Consider the following 21,685-nt stretch of genomic DNA (forward strand, 5'->3'; position numbering starts at 1 on the left):
AAGTGAGTTAACTCCAGGAAGGGTGAGTTGTGGGAGCTAGGGGCTTGTAGCGGCTGTAGACCAGGCAAAATTATCTTTGCAGCCGCGAGAGACTAAACACTGGGAGAATGAATGCACTGCGACGCGCAGAAACAGTTTCACACAGCGATCCACTCATTTATTGCTTCTTGCACATAAAATACAACTGTTAGCCAGTTACCAGTTCATAAGTGCAGTGTGATTGCATAAAGTGCGGTCAACAGAAAGTGTTCGCTCCCAGGCTCACTCCCTCTCTGTCCAAGCCCCCATACTCAGGTGCACAGGTGTAGCAAACAAATACGTGCAAGAAACACATCACTTCCGCCCAAGCCCCGGTAGACACGCCCACCACCTACAATCTGAGTGCAGTAAAAATAATGAATGAGACCATAAAACCATAGGAGACTTACAGTTGGCTCTTACATTCCGGCCCCTAATTATTTTAACACAATAATTATACAACTGCACATTATGTAAGAGATCAACAATATGATTTTTTTTTTTTACATAAAACAGTCCCTTCGAAAGTGTCTTTTCTTCTTTAGATCAAACAAGAGACAGAGTCCTTTGTCTTTGTAAAAAGTGATCTTCACAATCACTTAATCATGTAATGTAAAAAGGTCTATATAATAATGTCAAGATTAAAGTCAAAGTCTAAGAAGTTCGAAGGTCAGCTGGATATCCTCATGGCTCCTCTGCTTCCTGTAGAAGGCAAATCTTGGTGATAGGCCTATCCAAATGACTGGTCTTCGTCCTAATTCGCACTTGACGAACAAGTCCTCTTCTGTCAGGGAGAGTTTGCACAATCCTTCCTGTAAGCCATGAGTTGCGAGGTGCTGAGTCGTCAACTATGAGTACAATATCTCCAGTTTGGAAGTTGCGCTTGATACCAGACCACTTCTGACGCTCCTGAAGAAGAGGCAAGTATTCCTTAATCCAACGTTTCCAGAACAAGTCAGATATATACTGAACTTGTTTCCATCTGCGACGAGCGTAGATGTCCTCCTTTTTGAACTGACCCGGTGGCAAAGATGGCATGATCTTGAGCAGCAACAGATGGTTAGGGGTTAATGGTTCCAAATCATTGGGATCAGTGGATGCCTTGGTAATAGGACGGCTGTTGATAATAGCTTCTGCTTCACACAGAACTGTGTGAAGACTCTCCTCATCAAGGGTCTGCAACTTCAGGGTGGAATTCAGAACCTTCCTCACAGATCTTATCAACCTTTCCCAAACCCCGCCATGATGTGACCCTGTGGGGGGGTTGAAAACCCAATTAATTCCCTTTTGAAGGAGGGTGTTATTAATTAGGGTATGATTCCAACTTTCCATTGCCTCTCTCAATTCTCTCTCGGCACCAACAAAGTTGGTTCCATTGTCTGAACGCAGTTCCAATACTTGTCCACGTCTTGCTGTAAAGCGTCGAAGAGCATTGATAAAAGAATCTGTGTCCAAGGATGATGCAACTTCTATGTGGATCGCTCTTATGGAAAGGCATGTGAAGAGAACCCCATACCTCTTCAATATACTCCTTCCTCGCTTAACTTCAAAAGGTCCGAAGTAATCAACTCCGACCCGAGTGAATGGAGGTTCATCAGATGAAACTCTGTCCTGAGGTAAATCTGCCATCTGTTGTTGGCCTGGAGCTGCATGCAGTCGTCGACAGACAATACATTTAGACAGGATTTTTCTTATAGCCACACTAGCCCCAGGGATCCAATACCTTTGGCGCAGACAAGCCAGCATGTGGTTACGACCACTGTGTCCCACCTCTTGATGTATGTGCTGAAGAATTATGTTGGAAATGTATAAATCCTTTGCCAATATGGCAGGATGCTTAGCTTCTTCCGGCATAGCTGCTCTGCTAAGTCGTCCTCCAACTCTCAAAACACCATCTTCAAGTATTGGATTGAGTTTATAAATGTGACTAGTCCTTTTCACACTTTCGCCCTTTTGCAGACTGTTGAATTCCCCGGGAAACCTCCTTCTCTGGCAAAACTTAATAATCTCCATCTCAGCCTTTCTAAGTTCCTCAATTGAAAGAAGACCACTGGCGGTCTTAGCCTTGATACTCTGCATCTCCTTTTCTATTTCTTTTCCCTGTTGGTCCTTGTCCAAGCCAGAATGAGCAAGAGTCATACTCAGTTGCTTCCTTTTCTGACTAAAGTACAGTAGTAGACTCTTCAGCTTAAGGATCCAACCAACCATCTTCTTCAGACGGATCCAAGAGGAGAAGTAGTTAATCAAGCGAGTGACTGCATCGATCTTCTCTTCAGCCTGCACAACATTCACAATCAAGACCCTCTTAACCTCAGGGTCATCTGGTGGAATTCTCACATGGCCATCTGGGTTTTCAGGCCAGCCCGCTTCAGGCCCAACCAGAAATTGAGGTCCAGACACCCATATGTTATCTCTCAGAAGTAATGTCACCTTTACTCCCCTAGAGGCTAAATCAGCAGGATTATTTGTGGTGTTAACATATCTCCATTGAGATGGACTAGATACACTCAGTATCTTTGAAACCCGATTGGCTACAAAGGTACGAAACCTTGAGGTCTCATTGCTGATGTACTTCAGTACAGAAGTACTGTCTGTCCAAAAAATTGAGTCTTGAAGTTCCATCTTTAGCTCCTTCCTCCAGAGCTCATCCATTCGACCTGCAACCATGGCAGCCGTCAACTCCATGCGAGGGATGGTGATTGTTTTTAATGGAGCCACTCTGGCCTTTCCCATTATGAAAGTACAGTGAACTTTTCTCTCTATGTTGTTTAATAACAAGTAAGTCACTGTTCCATAGCCGCTCTCACATGCATCCGCAAAGTGATGTAACCGAGCAGAAATCACTTCCCCAAAATCCATTGGTTTTAGGCATCTGTCAACCTCAAACTTTTCAAGCTGCCAGAGCTCCTTCAACCAACCTCTCCACTCCTGTGCAGACAAGTCGGGTATAAGATCGTCCCAACCAAGGTCTTTTCTACACAAGTCTTGAAGGATCTTTTTGGCAGATAAGACCACAGGTGCCAACATTCCTAAAGGGTCATAGATTGAACTGACCGTGGAGAGAATCCCTCTTCTGGTTAAGGGTCGATCTTTGATGAGGACTTTAAACTTAAAAGTGTCAGACTGAACACACCACTGTACGCCCAATGCTCTTTCTACAGGAAGGGTGTCATTGTTCAAATCCAAATCCTTAACCTCTTTTGCTCTCTCTGTTGCAGGAATTGCTGCCAGCACGGTACGTCTATTGCTGATCCACTTCATGAGCTGAAAGCCCCCTTTCGAACAAAGGACGCGAAGGTCCTGGTAAAGCGCTATTGCTTCCTCCTCAGAAGCCACTGATGTAAGGCAATCATCCACATAGAAATTGTGGAGGACTGTTTCGATTACTTTGAAGCTAAATTGCTCTCGATTATCCTCTGCACACTTTCTAAGAGCAAAACTTGCACAACTTGGCGAAGATGTGGCCCCGAACAGATGCGCTACCATTCTGTACTCCACTAGGCTTTGCTTATGGTCTCCATCCGGCCACCAGAGAAACCTCAACAGATCTGAATCCTCAACTGGTACTCTGACTTGGTGGAACATAGCCTCAATGTCTGCCATGAGTACAACAGGCTCTTTTCTGAATCTGGTCATGACTCCAATTAACATGCTGGTAAGATCGGGTCCCTGTAAGAGTTGAGCATTTAAAGATGTTCCCTGGAATGTGGCTTTGCAGTCAAAAACGACCCTGATTTTGCCCTTCTTCGGGTGATATACCCCATGATGTGGTATATACCATACCCTGTTGTCGCTCCGATCCAGATTCTCAATTGGGACCTTCTCAGCGTAGCCCTTGGAGATGATGTCATTCATAAATACTGTGTAATCAGCATGAAATGTAGCGTCCTTTTCAAACCTCCTTGTGAGGCTCATAGCACGCTGTTCGGCAACTTTTCTATTGTTTGGCATATTTACATCTTTTTTTCTTAAAGGTAAGCCAATACTATAATGGCCATCCACCAACTTAGCAGATTTTGTCACAAACTCCATGAATTGACAATCTTCTCTTGATAACCCCATCTGCTCATCCTGGCTACATTCAGGAAAATCAGCCTTTAGCTGCTCATTCCACAGATCCTTGAGGTTTGCAATAGAGATCCTATTGACAGTGACATCTGGCTGTCCACTAGCAATTTCTCTACATTCATCGCGTCTAAGAGGTCCATTTACAGTCCAGCCCAGCATCGTTTTGACCGCATAGGGTCCCCCCTCCGTACTTCGAGCAACTTGCCATGGCTCCAGTGCTCTAGGGACATTGGATCCAATCAGCAGGTCAATATCTGAATCAATCTCCCTTATCTGGACATGTCTCAGATGTGGCCATCGTTGGAGGTCTTTCTGTCGAGGAATATTGCCTCGATGAACTGGCATGTTTTTTTGCGTATAAATATCAGGTAGTTCACAAAAACAATCACCGTCTAATTCAGCCACTTCCAAATCTGAAACAATATGACTCCCAACGACCTTCTCCTGACCCATAGTACGAAGGAGAATACCAGTTCTTCGTCCCCTGACATTAAGCTTGTTCATCAGCCGCTCTGTACAGAATGACGCTGAGCTTCCAGGATCCAAGAAGGCATAGGTAATCAACACCTTGTGCCCCTTCCTATGTTTAACTTGAACTGGAACTATAGAGAGTGTACAATCATGGTCACCGGCCCCAGTAAGACCACTGGATTGAACAGAGATCAGAGAACTGCCCACTGCTGTCTCAGACTCTCCTTTGACTTGCACTAAATTATTTTCTTTCTCTTTTGGATAAATGTGAAGTGCAGTAGGGTGCTTCAGACTGCATACTTTGCATGAGAGACGCTTCCTACAATCTCGACTCATGTGCCCAATGCACAAACAGCCAAAACACACACCATGTTTCTTTAAGAAAGTAATCTTCTCATTATGCACCCTCTTTTCCAACTGGCGGCACAAATCCAATGTGTGCTCACCTCCACAAAATATGCAAGCCTTCATACCAGCTGACCTGTCCTCTTTTACTTTTGTTCCTGATTCAACTTTCCTTTCCACTGTTGCAACGGTGGTAGCAAAGCTACTTCCTTTGGCTCTAGAACTAGACTCAAACCTAGATTTTCTTGCATCCTTGTTTGCTGTTGTTGATGGTGTATCCTGTATATCCCCGAATAGTGGATCACTTGCTATCCTCACTTGTCTTTCGATGAAATCGACAATATCTATAAATTTGGCTCTCTGTCCACTCCTTTCCTGCAACTCACAAGCCACAGTTCTCCATCTGTCCCTATATTTGTAGGGCAGCCTTTTTACGATGGTCAGCATAGTGGTAGGCATGTTCAACTCCTCCATATATTCAACATCGTCCATGGCATTACAACATCCTCGAAGAAAAAGACTGTATGCTTGTAGAGATTTCACATCTTCTGATTTTATTGGAGTCCATGAAAGAGCCTTTTCCATATAAGCTGCAGCAATTTTCTGTGCATTACCAAAATGCTCTTGCAGCAAAGCCTTAGCCTTGGCATATCCTCTGTCAGGTGCCATATGTTGACAGCTTCTGACAAGATCCCTTGGATGCCCCCTGATGTATTGTTCAAGGAAATACAAGCAGTCTTTAGGATTATCAGCCTTCTCTTCGATACTGTGTTCAAAAGACCTCATGAAGGTATGGTATTGCAAAGGATCACCGTCAAAAATCTGAATGTCTCGTTTAGGCAGTAATGAAAGAGATTGTTGTTGAACCAATAAGGCTGTTATCTCATTTTGTTTTTCTAAAACTGTAATTATTTGACTTTGATCACTACTGTTTGTCACCTGTGTAGAAAATTGATGAGTGCTGTGCATAGGCAGTGGACGTGATTGTAACGTATCTTGATGTCCCGTGACTTCTGGACGTCTAGAGGATGTGGGTTGAGGTCGTGGTGATTGAATAACATTTCCCACTCGTTTTCCCACTCGTTCTGTACCAGAAAAATGTGGATTGGACTGTCCAAGCGTTGGAATATTCGTATCGGGCACAAATGATTTTGCCTCAGCATTAAGGGTTTTGGTTATCTTTTGTCCCCTTTCTAGATAAGAATTCATGCCATTGGACTTCACAGATGGATGACTTGAAACACGAGACCCTCTTGAGCCTCTCAGCACATTTACTTTAGCCACTGAGGCGGCTATTTCAACTTCAAGTTCAAACTCTTCTCGTTTTTTCCTTAGCTGATCCTCTTGTTCTTCTAACGCATGTCTGTCCTTTAATAATCTTTGTCTTGCAATAAGAGCAGCCATATCTGCCTCTGCTTTAATGCATGCTGATGATGTTGTTGAGATACCAGACCTTCTTCCAGCCGAGCTCTGCTTACTTTTAGAGCATTTACTTCCTATGTTTGACACACTGTCGCTTGGTTTAATTTCATCTTGTATAACAGAAGCTTGAACATTTTGCTCAGAGTGATCTGAAACATCAGACTCATTATCACTATGAGGTTCATCCAACTTGTGCATTGATTCCCTTTGTGGTACAAATATGGGAGTATCATATGTGACAACATGAGCAGCAGTAGGCCTACGGCTTGTTTGTCTCCCAATTTCAGAAAGCCATCCCTTTGCATCTTCCATAAATCCATTGTAGCATTTTAGTACATTCACGAACCATTCCTTTTGTTTTTCTTGTTCCTCTTCAGGAAGCATAGGAATCACAGAATCATGTAACACAGTAGTTTCATCCACCATTTGACTCATTTTCTCAAGATGGGATTGCACTTGTGGGGCATTATCATCCTTTTGCATGAGATCCTTTATTGTCTGTATTAGACCTTTAATTTTATGAACATTTTTTCTACGTTCTTTTTGTAGTGTTTCAATCTTATTCACCAAGGCCTTGGCAGTCATTTTGATTTTTCTCTTTTGTTCATCCATCTCTGAACCATTTGCGTCTGAGTTTGATTTTGATTCACTTGTTGCCATTTTCCAATATACCACAAATCATCCAAGAATCCGCGCCGTTCAATGAATCAATCCATCCATCAATCAATCGCGGCGTCATAAACCACATCCAATGACCAACAATAAACACCAGCAAACAACAACGCGTCCCCTATGGACGAGCGGCAGTAACCTTTTTACACTGTGTTCAAACAAACAACTTGCACAGCATAAATTAAAAAGTTACATACCGCTTCCGTTGCTGTATTGATCGCGGCCGGGTCTTTATCCTCCGTGCAGTAATGAATGAACCGCCATCCATCAGCAGTACCCGATATATTTCAGTGTTTCCTCTGATATCCAAAGCGTCCTGTTGCGATCCGCGATGAACAGCTCGTTTCCATAGAAAAACACTTTGGTTTACAACAAAGAACTTTTCTGTTGACTAATGTAGCGGCTGTAGACCAGGCAAAATTATCTTTGCAGCCGCGAGAGACTAAACACTGGGAGAATGAATGCACTGCGACGCGCAGAAACAGTTTCACACAGCGATCCACTCATTTATTGCTTCTTGCACATAAAATACAACTGTTAGCCAGTTACCAGTTCATAAGTGCAGTGTGATTGCATAAAGTGCGGTCAACAGAAAGTGTTCGCTCCCAGGCTCACTCCCTCTCTGTCCAAGCCCCCATACTCAGGTGCACAGGTGTAGCAAACAAATACGTGCAAGAAACACATCACTTCCGCCCAAGCCCCGGTAGACACGCCCACCACCTACAATCTGAGTGCAGTAAAAATAATGAATGAGACCATAAAACCATAGGAGACTTACAGTTGGCTCTTACAGGGCTGTTACCACTAATCTGATATGAACTGGATACACGTGAGACCACGCTGACCTTATGAGAATCACAATTGATTAACAAGCTTGGAAAAACATAGTGTTCAAATGAAACTCATCCGGAACACCAGCCTTCCATTAATGCCCAAATAGAACAGGAAGAAGATTTTCTGAATAAAATAAACTGCCAATGTAGACTAATTATGTCACTGAAACAGACAGATACACATAGACACAAACATTTGTGTGTTAGGGATACTCTTCACCCTTTGTATTTGCAAGAAAATTCCTATAGGGAAACAATTCCAAACACAAATTTTTAGTCATCATGAACATTTTTTTTTTTTTAACAAATATTTAGACTCCCAAGAGGAGAAACAAAAATGTATGGTGAACCACACATACCACTAATGCCGCAAGGATTTAGGGTGTATTTTGCAATACAAAATAGTTATTTTCCACCCATTTAACCTAAAACAATATTTGAATTGATTGAGCTCAGGATGCCTTCGCTTTATAGTGTTCGCATTACTAACTTTTCAGTTGTAGCACTCACCAAATACTTTAACTAGAAAAAAAAAAAATTACATGATTTCTTTTACAGATGAGAACACTGCCTCCCAAAACAAGCCAACAACAACAAATGGTTACACCTTTTGGTGTTTGTCACACACAATACAAAGCAAAACATTACTGTTCTCAGGTGTTCACAAACCTGACTTTTATACCACTCACAAATGGCATCAATTACAATCCAAGGCTGAGGTGACAGAGAGAGGCAGCTGTGGGAGGCATACGATAGGAACTCCGCTATGCTGAAAGATTACAGATTCACATACTTTCAATGTAAATGCATGCCAGAGAAGAACAATTCAGTTCAGAACAACTCACATAATTAGGTGAAAATGTATGACGGCCATTAACCCCGTCAGGATCAAGACCCCAACATACAGTATATCGAGAGACAGTGGAGATTACTATACACATTTTAGGTTTAAAACACAAAATACATCCAGAGTATCATGCTTTACAGTTTGAGATACAGAAGATGCTGTACAGTAATCTAAAATGAAATATATGTAACTAGCACTGCTAAGAAATCTATTGCCAAGGACAATGATCAATCATAAAGTTTGTCAAAGTTTTAATATGAAAAAATTGACCAATTGGAATTCAGTAATTCAGAGTTGTGGAATATTACGGTAAATGTTGATTACGCCTTATTCAGTATAGCTATGTTTAAACAAATTAATGCTTGTAGTGATAATCCATCAACCATCTATTTAATCGATTATATTTTCCATTGGAAAATAGTTGGAAAATAGATAATCCATTTATTTTCCATTGGAAAATAGTTGCAAGGCACGTTCTGCTATTTTGGGGCATTGTATGGATGTGTTTTGAAATCAATAAAGAGTTATTCTTCATACAGACATAGGCTACTCCTACAAATATCTGCAGTATTAATGGATGGTTTATTCATCCAGCAGACATGCATTCAGAAATATGACAAAATCACCAGATGTAACTGCTTTGTGAAATTTTCTCATCATTGTCATGACACAATCAATCATCCTGCCTGGTCTTATCACCCAGACACCTGTCATTTCCCGAATCCTTGCTCTGAATGTACTTCCCACTGGAGCCCCGCCCCCAGCCACAAACCCAATAAAAACACATGTCCAGCTCATGGTCCAGCTAGATCTCTCAGATTACTGCATCTAGATCCTTATGCAACCAACATGCAGGAGAAAGCATAAGTTGCATACTTTATCTTGGGTAAAAAGTGTAGTGGAAGTCATTTAAAAGTCATGATTTCTTAGATGAGTTGCAAATGCCTTTAACAAATGGAAAATAATGATGGTTAAGAATAAGTTTACAAAAGTTTGTGTTAACTGTAGCAGTGTGCACACACACATTCAACATATTGAAAGAGAAGCCAAGGTTGTCTGTGGTCTCCCACAGGCAAAGAAAAAAGGTAGACTCAACATGGCTTTGAAATGAAGTCTCTCTTTTTTTATAGTAGAACAATGAAATAACTGTAAGAAGCATATAAAATGTAGGAGTTGTTGTTGTACATTGATGTCTTATTAAATATTTATTCCATGCTGTTGCACAATGCATTTTGCTGAGTATTCTTTTAGTTTACTTTTTATACTATTGGAGCCCTATTTTATTGTTTGTTTGTTTGTTTTTGTTTTTTCCTGTCATCGGTTTTATTTGCTGTAGCATTTATTTTGTGTTAAACAGTCGGGGGGTGGGGGGGGGGGGCTATTGCTAAAACCATTGTCATGATATATGAATATGCATTATGCATTTGATAATACTAATCTGGCATGCATTTATTATTTTGGTTACTTACAGCATCAGAACATGCTATAATCATTCTGCTTGTTTGTAAAAAGTCATCTCCAAATTTAGTGTGCTATTTCTGGTCAATTTTGACGTTAAACACAGTTGTTATATCTCATTCTTTAACTTTTTCAAATAGATATTTTCGCAATTGAAAACTAGTGGAACTTGAGCTCAAGCAAGTCGCGCACAAGTTACACGCACTTCTCTGTGCGCGCGACTTAATCCTCACGAGCGTATAACGGCACTCCTTATGGCCAATCCGACATTACTAATAAACAAACATTTAAGTTAGCATAAGTTTGTTTTTTAGATGGACTTACCTTAGCTGTGCTCTTGTCTATGCTCAAAGAGACCGTGAGAAGAAAAACAGTGACACATGGAAGCCGCATCTTCACACCTATGAATAATGTCCAAAAGGACACGATGATGACGGATTCTTCTCCGTTTCAAGCAATTCTTGCTTCTCTTCTGCCCGAGCCTGAACTATACGTTTGTCTTCATCTTTGCCCGAAACGTTATGTGGCTGTTGAAAGTAATGTCTTGTAGAAGAGCCCACCACACCCCCTGTCAGGACCACGACCACCCATCAATACGCACCAACACAACCCTGTTTAGAACAACTATCACTCGCATGTCTGCAATTGTAAGGAGAAGTTAAGTCTTGAAGAACAGAAATTGTCTTAAAACAGCTTTGGAAAGGTGGATTTTAGGTGAGATAACTAACTTTCCGAAAGCGCGTACGCATCAGGATTGAGCGCGTGCGTGATCTGAGGTAAACTTCTTCCGTTACTTCACATTCAATAATGCACAAAAATAGCTTACTTTTAAAATTATCTGGCTTAAATGTGTTTTGTTGTCATTAAAATCGACCAATTGATAACAAAACCAAGTGTTTGAAGTTATTTGACACATATAGTAACATGGTTGTTGTTGTGTGTTTGGAGCATGGTTTCTAGCTCGTCAAATATTCTTATTAGCTGGTCGATTATTATAGCCTACGTATGACCACCTTGAGCCATGTCTGTTACTATTTCATGATTGTATAAGCTAATGACAGATTGGGCCAGCTATAGTTGTCCCAAAACACTACTACCGGCTAAAGCTGGATAAAAATGAACTAAGATAAAGTGCATTTAATGTGTTTAACAGTGTTTTAAATATGCACACAATGCTAAACAGTGTGAACTAACTTCAGTCCATCTGTAACTTTCAGATCATTGAGTATGCAGTAACAGGACACAGGGATTGAGCAGAAGGAGAGATTTAATCTGTTTGCAGGCTCGCATGGAGGGTGAGAACCATCTACAGCATTGGAACAAATTAAGGTAAAGTCTTGTTTTGTGTTTTAGAAACATCTGTTTTTTTTTTCCCTTTGCACGTGTATTAATTCACATGTTTCTCATATTGCAGGTGTTTTCTGTTGTGCCTTGCAGTCCTTGTCCTTTCAACAGAGGTCAATGCAGTAAGTGTGCTTTTAATTTTACTATATTAAGTGGACAAGTGCAGATTGTGATGTAGGGTTCATTCCTCATGTATGGTGCAACATGCTGAACTGAGCCCCTTAGATAAGTGGGAGTGTCCTTTTTTGGATTTCAGTTTCCTCATGTGCAATTCACAAATGTTTGAGCGTTTACAGCTCTTTGCAGTGTACATGTTCCTTTAATTGAAAGCATATTTTTTAAAAGCCACTTTTAAGTTTGCTAATCCATTATAAGGCTGAAATGTGACCGTTTCACATCAGTCCCCCATCAATTAGTTGTGGTTGTTAGTGGTAATATAACTATCCCATAGTGAGAGATTAGACACTGACCTGAAGCTAATGAGGAAAATGTGTTCAGAGTCTGTGAGTGATTAATGTTACTCACAAGCTGACACTTTGTGGTAATGTGTGTGATCCAACCCCATCTCATGGCAATTCGTACAAAGTTTATGAGATGGCTAAATCGCACAAATTCATTCAACCTCACTCGTATGAATTTGTACCATGTTCGCTAAATCGTATATCAGGTGCCCAATTTGTATGATTCCATATGAAAAAGGTTGTACGAATTAGACAACTTTCAATTGCTCGTACAAATTTGTACAAATTGGTCATGATATATTGTTGGTGTGATTTAAAGTTGCAATAAAACGGAAGTATAAACAGATTTAAAGATGCGATGAGACGGAAGTAAAAACAGATTTAAAGTTGCAATAAAACAGAAGCTAAACTAATTTTAAGATGTGATGAGAGAAGTAGCAATAGATTTAAAGTTGCGATGAAAAGAAAGTAGAAACGGATTTAAAAGTTGTGATGAAATGGAAGTAGCGACAGATCTTTTCTTCCGTATTGTGTCATACATCCAAGAGTGATGAATTATTAAAAAAAAAAAAAAGAAAATAGAGCAGAATTTGGTTCCATACATCGGTGGATTTAACTGGACTAAATGATTGGGGAAGTCCAACATACGTCACCAAAGAGAAGTCTGTTGTTTTGATCAGAAGATCGAGTTATGCCATTTTGATTAAACATTATGAGGTCAAAAAAGGTTTTTTAAATGGTTGCTATACAAATCTATAACAAGCATTTAGAAAATAGATAGAGCAAATGTTTATTTCATGCAGAATTTAACATTGTGTCGTTATTGCAATGAACTGTTATTCTGCATGAAATTGTCATTTAAACTAAGTGGCTACAACTTAAGTGGCTACTAGATGTTTGGTGTATTATTTTGTCATCATGCCTAGGTTATTCATTAAGTTATCATCATAATTATGTTATTTTTTGCACAGATTAATAAACCACCATTGGACAAAAATAGTAGTAGCTTAGTTCTGCATGTGTTAAGATGAGTGTTATGAACCCCTCTTACAGTTTGAAGATGATTTCAACATGAGATCATATTTCTTTTCCTGATCCTCATGCTGATATGTGTTTCTGGCCACTCCCATCACCAGCAGCAAACACAGGTACTGTAGTTCAAAAGAGCTTATCATTTGCCAGCCGTCTGTAAAAGCTCCTTCAGCTGTAACATCATTCTTTTAGCTCTAGATCTAGCTGTGGTATGCACCTTGGCATCTTATTTTTTGAAGAAGAAATTGCATACTGTGTAAGCCGGTTTTATAATAGCATCTCAAACCTAGACTAACGTGGCTGCAATCGTTCAGTCATTCTCATGTTCTACTTTAGTTTGCTCTCAATAGTTTCAATTTGGTCCATTCCAAGGTTGTGTGCTGATACTGATACAAATGTTCATTTTAAACAGTAGCCAAAGTGCTGATTTGCCAATTTGCGCCAAAGAGATCTTAAGTGCAGTCAGTGGAAGGTTTTCTTTTTAGAAAAAAAAAAAAAAAAATCTATTTTCACTCTTTTCCAAAGTTTTACATGGTTGGAACAATACAACTATATATGGGATTTTAAAACTTGTGCACAGCCATGGGAATATAGAAAGCAACAACACCTTTGGAAGAAAGTATAAAAGTATTTATTATACTTTCTTGCAGATGCTTTTGCTCATTTTCAAAGCTGTAATACAAATACATTTGAATTGAATTTGACATGTCAACATTTATATATTTAAGTGTTTATATGGTAAAAAAACTTTTTGGATTATTCAACGACCCTTTTGGTCTATGAGAGGTCAGTCAGATTTGCACAGATTTCTATGGTGTGTTTCTGCCAAGACCTCCCTCTCTACAAAAAGGAAGAAATATCAAGTATGTTTTTTTCTTCTTCACTTAAACTGGTTTGCCTGAATTGAAGAAGAATAAACCTCCTTGTCTAAAGCTTTATCAGATTTTGTGCCTCCCCGATCCAAAACTTGTGACAGCAGTAGGCTGAGGCTCTGCATTATACTGGTACAAGGAGTGTAGTGATTTCAGGTTTCAGGCCAAGCTAATTTTAGAAAGGCAATGATCCACCCTACAGGGTATGGTCAATGTAGGTGACCTCACCAAGACTGTTTGGTGCTTAATGAAGAACATTAGAGATAAGGGAACCTAAATATAACATGGTCATACCCATATACATTGAGTCTCTGATGTTGATCCTTTTTGCAATCCAAGACCAAATGCACAATTTTTATCCAAAAGTGACCGTTTTTTTGTGAGCTGGATTAATTATGGGTGTAACGGAAGCCAGCTGGTAAATACTGTAGGTGCAGGTACAAATGGAAACTGGTTAAATATATGATATATTGATATACCAATGCTCAGGCTTGTCTTTTGAAAGGGAGTTTAAACTATTTTCCTGCATTTTATACACGTAAGTATGTTTCATGGCTATATAGTGTTGTCATGGAGATTCAGCTCTTTGGTCTGATGAAAATGCTTCAAATATACCAGCCAACCCGAGACCAAGTCTAAGACCAGTGTGTTTTGAGACCAAGACAAGACCAAGGCAGGGCTAGACCAAGTCAAGACCAAGACCAGACCAGCACTCCTTAAATTCATCTAAACTAAACATGATTTACTGCCTGAGAAAAGTATTATATTTAATCAATAATACAATAATAATTAGGCACGATAAAGAGCTGTGACCAATTTTCTTATTTATATCATGTTATAATCATCATATAAATCAAGATGCAATACTTTTTTTGCTATCATATCTTGAATTTTGTGTGCATTTTTGTATTAATTTTGGTGACATTCTTTGACCCAACCAATCATTGATTTTTGACCTGGCACAACTGTAAATTAAATTAGAAATACGTTATTGATTGTATTTGAAGCAGGAAGATTTAAATCCAATCACAGTAATAGTGTTAACAAATAAATCAGGCAATGCACTGGCAATTCATTGATATCCCTGCAGTTGTGGTATTGACATAAAATAGCTCTTTTCCACTAGAACAGTTTGCGTTCTGGAGCCAGAGCCTGTTCTCGACCAGGTGAACTGGAGCTTGTTGTGAACTGGCCGCATGTTTCCTCAGACCTGACGAACGAACAATGTAAAGCTGCTACGTGTTGTTTGCATGACTATAAACAGTCAAAAATAAAACTGTGTGTATCCTGGTGTTTGGCAGGCAGTGCCGGCTTGCCGTTTTTGTGTTCACAGTACCGGTTCTACCCCCAAGACAAGAACGAGTACAATTGTAGTCGAGACTGAGGCAAGACCTTCAAAAAATGGACTTTACACCAAGACCACTCTCGAGAACTAACACTAGCTTGAAGAATAACATTTTGTGATGGGATGTAAAAAAAATTTGAAATAGAGACATTTGAATTGTCAGGAAGCACATTTGTTTGATGTATATGTGGGATTTATTTTTATATATCATCTTTATCCTTTGGGGTTGATTACTGCCTCTTGTTGCTTGACCTATGTTTGGATAGAAAATCAAAGAAAGTGAAAAAGTTGGTACATAAAATTGTCCCATTTGCAACAGGAATAACTTCATTAAAAACACTGCATTTATGAACTGCATGCTATTCATCAACATCCTCTGTGGAAATTCCTTCTATCATATAAGGGAAGAGGACATGCATGTGGTCACAGGGTGGTTCCTTAGGTTGTGCATGAGGATAAGAGCGCACGTGAAGTAAGTGTGTGCACTCTATACCAGTTTGAATAGGTGGACCAGCACAGCACAAAAGATGTCTACTGGTGATAAGGACAGGAAAAACGCTGCTACATTGCCTGCCAAAATAATCTGCTCCGTCAAAAAAGCAAAACAATTGAGGGAAAATCTATTGTGTTCGGTAGAGGGATCAAGGCAGGATGTAAAATTGTTCAGACCTGTGCTGAGGAACTCTCAGCCCGAGCGACACTGGAAGTAGCATTGCAGATAGCAGAGCTTTTGAAATGTTTTGTGGAAGTTTAGGTTTTGAAATGAATGCACATTCTTTAGATCTAGAGTGCATGTCTGTGTAAGTAATGTATGTAGTTGACTGTATACTGGCCCACATTGAAGGGGTAGTTCCCACAAATGAGTTGTAATGGCACCACCCATGTCCTGTGTCAAATAGCGACCCTTTTGACCCCAGGCTGGTATGAAGTTTGTGTCTCGTGTGAACTTTCCCTAAAGCTTTCCACAGAAAGTCGTAAAATATGCATTACGTTTTTATAAAATATCACAAAGGAAGTGAAAAACAGTTATTTTAATCCCAGAGGCTTCTTGGTATTAAATTGTTAAACAACATATCCTAACCAAATGTGACAAATCCACAAGTGAATTCTTGAACAAAGTAAATAAAATAGCTTACTAGTGGAAGTTTAAGTAAAACTAAACTAAAAACTAACTAAAGTAAACACACGTGAAACAGAAAAAACACTTCATTATATTGAATGTACTTGAAGTGTATTTCAAATTGTATATTTTTAAAACCTGCACTTGAAGACAATATAAAATCAATAAAAACAAAAGAATTAAAACCATTTAAGTGCACTTTTAAAAAGTGCGCTTTGTAAAAATGTTTTTTTTTTAAAAACACTTTAATTATATTTTAAATCATTGTTTTAATAATGTTTTGTTGTGCTTTAAAAAAGTACATTTATTTGGTGTTTTGACTAACATAAATTGTGAAGTACTTATTATAAATTTAATTGTAGTGTGTTATTTTATACTATGTTTCAAGTTAATATATTTTAACTTGAAATATAGTATAAAATAACATATTTAGTGTACTTGTGTGTACTAAATTGGACCAACTATAAGTATACTTAGAATACTTTAAAGGGGTCATGATATTTTATTTATGCATGTCGACTGAACACATTTGCGCTTGACAACCATGCGATGATGCAAAATGAGGCGTAGTAGTCTTGTACTGGAGGCTGTCATATGCAAACGACTGGTATGTCACTTTGTACCATGGATGAACAACGAGATGCATTTAGAGCTTGATTAAATAAATTATTCGATTATAATGTGGATAACGTCTTAAGCTTTGCAACTTGCTGGAAGTTTTTATGGTACAAAGACCTCTTATATACCAAAAGACCAAGGCAAATTTCTACGCTGTTCTATGTGTGGTAGCTCCTCTGGACAAAGGCGTGAGCGAAGGAGACCATGACTTCAGATTCCATATTGGGAAAAATAGGTGGTTGGTTACCTAAGCTACACTCAAACGGAGATAGGCCCGTGGATGATACTCGTAACGAGTTGTAAGCGTACTCAATCATTGAGAGTTGCTGACTCCAAGAGGAAGGACTCTTAGATACTAAACATCACAACACTCTTTCCGAATCTTGGTTGGCTCTTTCGGTTTGGCAATTGCTTTGGGGATGAAACCCCGAAGACAGACTGACACTCGCTCCCAGTAATTTACATAAAATTTGGACACAAACTGGTGCGCCCTGTCGGAGAACACATTCATCGGGAGGCCATTTAAGCGAAAAACGTGATCCACTACAGTCACCACTGTCTCCTTGGCGGAGGGTAATTTAGGCAAGGGAATTAAATGAGCCGTCTGCGAGAACCGGTACACTACGGTCAAAATGACCGTCTTGCCCTGGGAGTGCTTGAGGGCGGTGATTAAATTTAGAGCTTTATGGGACCAGGGCCTCAAAGGGACTAACAGCCGTTGGAGTAACCCATCTGGGGGTTGATTGGAAGTCTTACCAGTGGCACAAACTGAGCAAGCCAAGACAAAACTGCGAATGTCACGAGCCATTAATGGCCACCAGAATCGTTGCTTAACCAAAAAACTGATGCAGTTAACTGCTGGATGACATGCCACATTGGAGCAATGCCCTCACTGAATCATGTCAGACCGTAATCCCTCCGGCACAAACAATAGATACAGTGGGCAACCAGGAGGAGTCGTTACACCTTGGCTGTCTTGACCTTCGATTCGACCTCCCATGTAAGTGTGGAGACAAATAGTGCCTCGGGTAAAATGCACTCGGGAGTGGACGGGCATTCTGACTCATCAAAAATGAGATAAGAAATCAGGCTTGATGTTTTTGGAACCCGTGCGGTACAAGAGAGAAAAATCAAAACGACTGGAAAAAAAGTTCCCACCGAGCCTGCCTGGAGTTGAGTCTTTTGGTGCTTCTGATATATTCCAGGTTCTTTTGATCAGTCCAAACGCTAAAAGGTACCCCCCGACTCTTCTACCCAATGATGGCATTCCTCCAACGCTAACTTGACTGCCAATTTTTCTCTGTTACCAACAGTGTTGTAGTACTCGAGACTCGGACTCGTCTCGGACTCGGTCTCGAGACCATATTTTATAGGTCTTGGTCTTGTCATGGACTCGTGTCAATTTGGACTCGGAATTGACTCATACTCGAACATTTTTTTTTTCAGGACTCGGAATTAATCCCGAGTCCACTCGAGTTCAATTAAAAACATTTTTCATGATTATTAAAGGTATAGCGGAGGATCTTTCCGAATTTTAGAGAAGACCCGCCCTCTTAAATTTTTTATTTTTTTTTTTAAATGCACATGCACAAACACAACACTCTTGCTCCCGAGAGGGAACGCCTATTACGCTTTGCAAAATTATGTTGCAAATTATAAACTAACTCAAAAACATTCATAAAAAAGACAACATGTCAAATGCCCTTCCGTGTGTTATTTACTTATTATACTGATTGATTGAGTGACCGAGGACTCAAGACATCAACCCTGTATCACACGAAATACGTTCTGAGGAAACTATTACGTTACATGGAAACATATAAGCAGTGCTATTACGTTGGTCCTTGACCTAATATGTCTCATTGCTAAGTAGCTTACATTAACTTTTACTAGTGATTTTAAATGGATTTCTCCAAATAGCATGACAAACTTTACCTGTCTAGTAGAATCTTCGCGACTGCGGCATCAGTGAGAAGCCCAACCTGTGCTTTTAGCACACGCCAGCGTGTGATATTCACCCAAAATCACTCCGGTCTTGTTTCTATATTCTGCGGCCTTTCACTTCTTATCATACACTTCGTATACATTTTTTCTCTTTCGATCCTCAGCCATTTTCAAAGGAATGGCTCAAACCGTAACTACGACATAATACACCTGAAAGTGAAAACTACATAGGGATGAGCACGTACGACGGCCTTACGTAAACATATCACCAGAATGATTGACACTTAGGTGGACCAGTAGTATAGACTACCCACCCGGAAAAAGAAAATCCTCCGCTATACCTTTAATGTATGTTAATAAAATATTTCTTTAAATTGATTGACACGCCCAGTGATTGGTAATTTTCTAGTGCACAACTGCGCATGACAAATTGTAATAAAATTACTTTTAACACCACCTACTATGTGGCCTTTTTACCCTAAACTGATCATATTTTTTAAACTCTAAAAATTCAGTAAAAAAAAAAAAGGATTTCTCTAAGTAAATAAAAGTAAATTAGGTAATCAACCCTCACTGGTCTTGGTCTCGACTCGGACTCGACCGTCTCTGGTCTCGGATTCGACTCGGACTCGACTCTCTATGGACTCGGTCTTGACTCGGACTCGACTCTCTCTGGTCTCGGTGTCGACTCGGACTCGAGTGAGGTGGTCTCGACTACAACACTGGTTACTAATGTCATAATTACGTTCGGCAGGTGATAAACAATGGGACAAAATGCGCAGGGATGCATTGTGTCATCTGTGATAGAATGTTGGGAAAGTACTGCACCTACCCCCAAAACTCTGATGCATTGACCTCCACCTCAGACTGATGTGAGGGATCAGGGGCTATCAAGATGGGAGCTGAAACAAAGCATCCTTTCAGTTTGGTGAATGCAGCCTCGGCTCCATCGGACCACCTGAACGTTGTTCTGGGGGAGGCCAAGGCAGTCAGAGGAGTGTCTAGTTGGCTGAAATTGCAAATTAAATACCAAGAGAACCCCAGAAACCTCTGTAAGGCCTTATGGGAATCTGGACTTGGCCAATCTATCACAGCCTTAACCATGTCAGGATCCATACGTACTCCCTCAGATGAGATGTAATCTAGGAAAGGCTGCGTGAAAAGCGCATTTCTCCGCCTTGACAAAAAGCCCATTCTCTTGCAACCTCTGAAGTACTCGTTGGACGTGCTGAACTTGTTCTTTGAGAATAAGAAAAAGTCTAAATGTCATCCAAGTAGACATATACGAACTGATCAACCATATCTCTTAAAACGTCATTGACGAGTGCCTGGAAAACCGCTGGAGAGTTGGACAGCCCCAAAGGCATGACCAAGTTTTCAAAATGCTCCCTGGGGGTGTTAAATGTGGTTTTCCTTCATCGCCCTTCCTTATGCTTATGCACAGCCCAACCCAGGTTTGAGATACTCTCCTCATGTGAATCCATTTGTGTGATACTGCGGGAGATTAACTCATCCAGGCTGATTGAACTTGCTGTATCCATGGTGGGTCAGATCGTTCTGTCACAAAACAACAGAGGATGCAAGATGTAAGTAAAAATAAGTTTTAATGAGAATACAACAGGAAAGTCAGGTCAGAAAACACACAAAACCCAGTAGCTGATAAGTGGCGATGGGCAACTTATCAGGGAAGTATCATCAAATAAGGAAGCATCATCCTTGTTTGCTTGTGTGTTTTTTTTGTGCACATCCAGAATGCTTAAACATCTCATGAGAGAAAACATTCTTGATTTAGTATAATGCTATGAAAGTGTCACATGTCTGAGAGGAGCATGTGGACATTTGAGAAACTAAATTTTCCTGCCACAGTGACTCAGTGTTTCTATGGGACTTGCCTGTTGTATAATGTAGTTCCAAGTAAACACTGTGGTACTGGGAAAAGTAATTAAGTTGAGCTACTGTGAACAAAGCAATAACACACTTAATGCCATGAGTTGCAGTAATTTTTTCCATAGGTAAGTTGTATTGGTAGACTCAGTATGAAGCAGAGGACACACAGTTCTACCAGAAAGACTTTGGCAGAATAAATACTGTAACAATAAATACATTTATTGATAGCACAGCAAGCAATAAAGTTTTTTCGGCGTTGGCCCCGTCCATAGCTCACAATCCGAGGTTCTGGACTCTGCATTTCCTGCCTGAAGATGAAGGCAGGGGCATAGCTAACCCCCTTGGAGGTATAGGAAGGGACCATCCTGGTGGTGGTGGGGAGAATGAAGGGGAAGGAACCATCTTCTACCACAAATATCGTCTTGTATTTGTGATACACTTCTAATCAGGGGTGTGTTTTTCGAAAGCATCGTTAGCCAACCATGGTCGCAAGTTCCGTCGTTATGAGCATACTGTAGTTCAATGAGTCGGTGTGTCCCGAAACCATTCGAAACAGCATCGCAAAGTTGTGTGGTTTGAACGACAACTCTCGACCTGTGGTTAGAGGCATCGTTTCTATATTGCATGACATTTGGAGGTAATAAATCCTTATCTTGGGCAAAACAAGCAAGCTGATATTCAGTACAACCGGTGCCTTTTATTTAGAATACATACAAATACAAATAATTTACGTCTTTTAGTTTGTCAAAAGATTTAAAGTAACGCGTTTAAAAAGTGTGCATGTGCGAACGTGCTCTACTATGTAAGAACGGGCCAAATATTGAGTCTGGTAATTAAGCAAAATAACTAAGAACAATTAGAAATAGTCCTCAGATGACATGTTTGCAATTTATATTAAAAAAATCTAGCGTTAATTGGATCTCAAACA

The 21,685-nt window shown here is 40.0% G+C and overlaps 2 protein-coding genes across 2 annotated transcripts in view; one reads left to right on the forward strand and one right to left on the reverse strand.

Annotated features, from left to right (window-relative positions):
- col4a1 (collagen, type IV, alpha 1) overlaps positions 1–10,657 on the reverse strand; it is a 61,822-nt gene extending 51,165 nt beyond the window's left edge. Inside the window, exon 1 of the mRNA XM_089133337.1 lies at positions 10,459–10,657. Coding sequence (XP_088989463.1) covers positions 10,459–10,527 — 69 coding nt within the window. The 5' untranslated portion in view covers positions 10,528–10,657. The remainder of the gene's footprint in view (positions 1–10,458) is intronic.
- Positions 10,658–10,752: 95 nt separating this feature from the next.
- The window catches only part of col4a2 (collagen, type IV, alpha 2), an 86,470-nt gene continuing 75,537 nt past the window's right edge, over positions 10,753–21,685 (forward strand). Inside the window, exons 1-3 of the mRNA XM_039683585.2 lie at positions 10,753–10,910; positions 11,352–11,463; positions 11,549–11,600. Coding sequence (XP_039539519.2) covers positions 11,423–11,463; positions 11,549–11,600 — 93 coding nt within the window. The 5' untranslated portion in view covers positions 10,753–10,910; positions 11,352–11,422. The remainder of the gene's footprint in view (positions 10,911–11,351; positions 11,464–11,548; positions 11,601–21,685) is intronic.

Source organism: Pimephales promelas, chromosome 7 (genome assembly GCF_988280905.1).
Source record: "Pimephales promelas chromosome 7, fPimPro1.hap1.1, whole genome shotgun sequence".
Classification (NCBI taxonomy): Eukaryota; Metazoa; Chordata; class Actinopteri; order Cypriniformes; family Leuciscidae; genus Pimephales; species Pimephales promelas.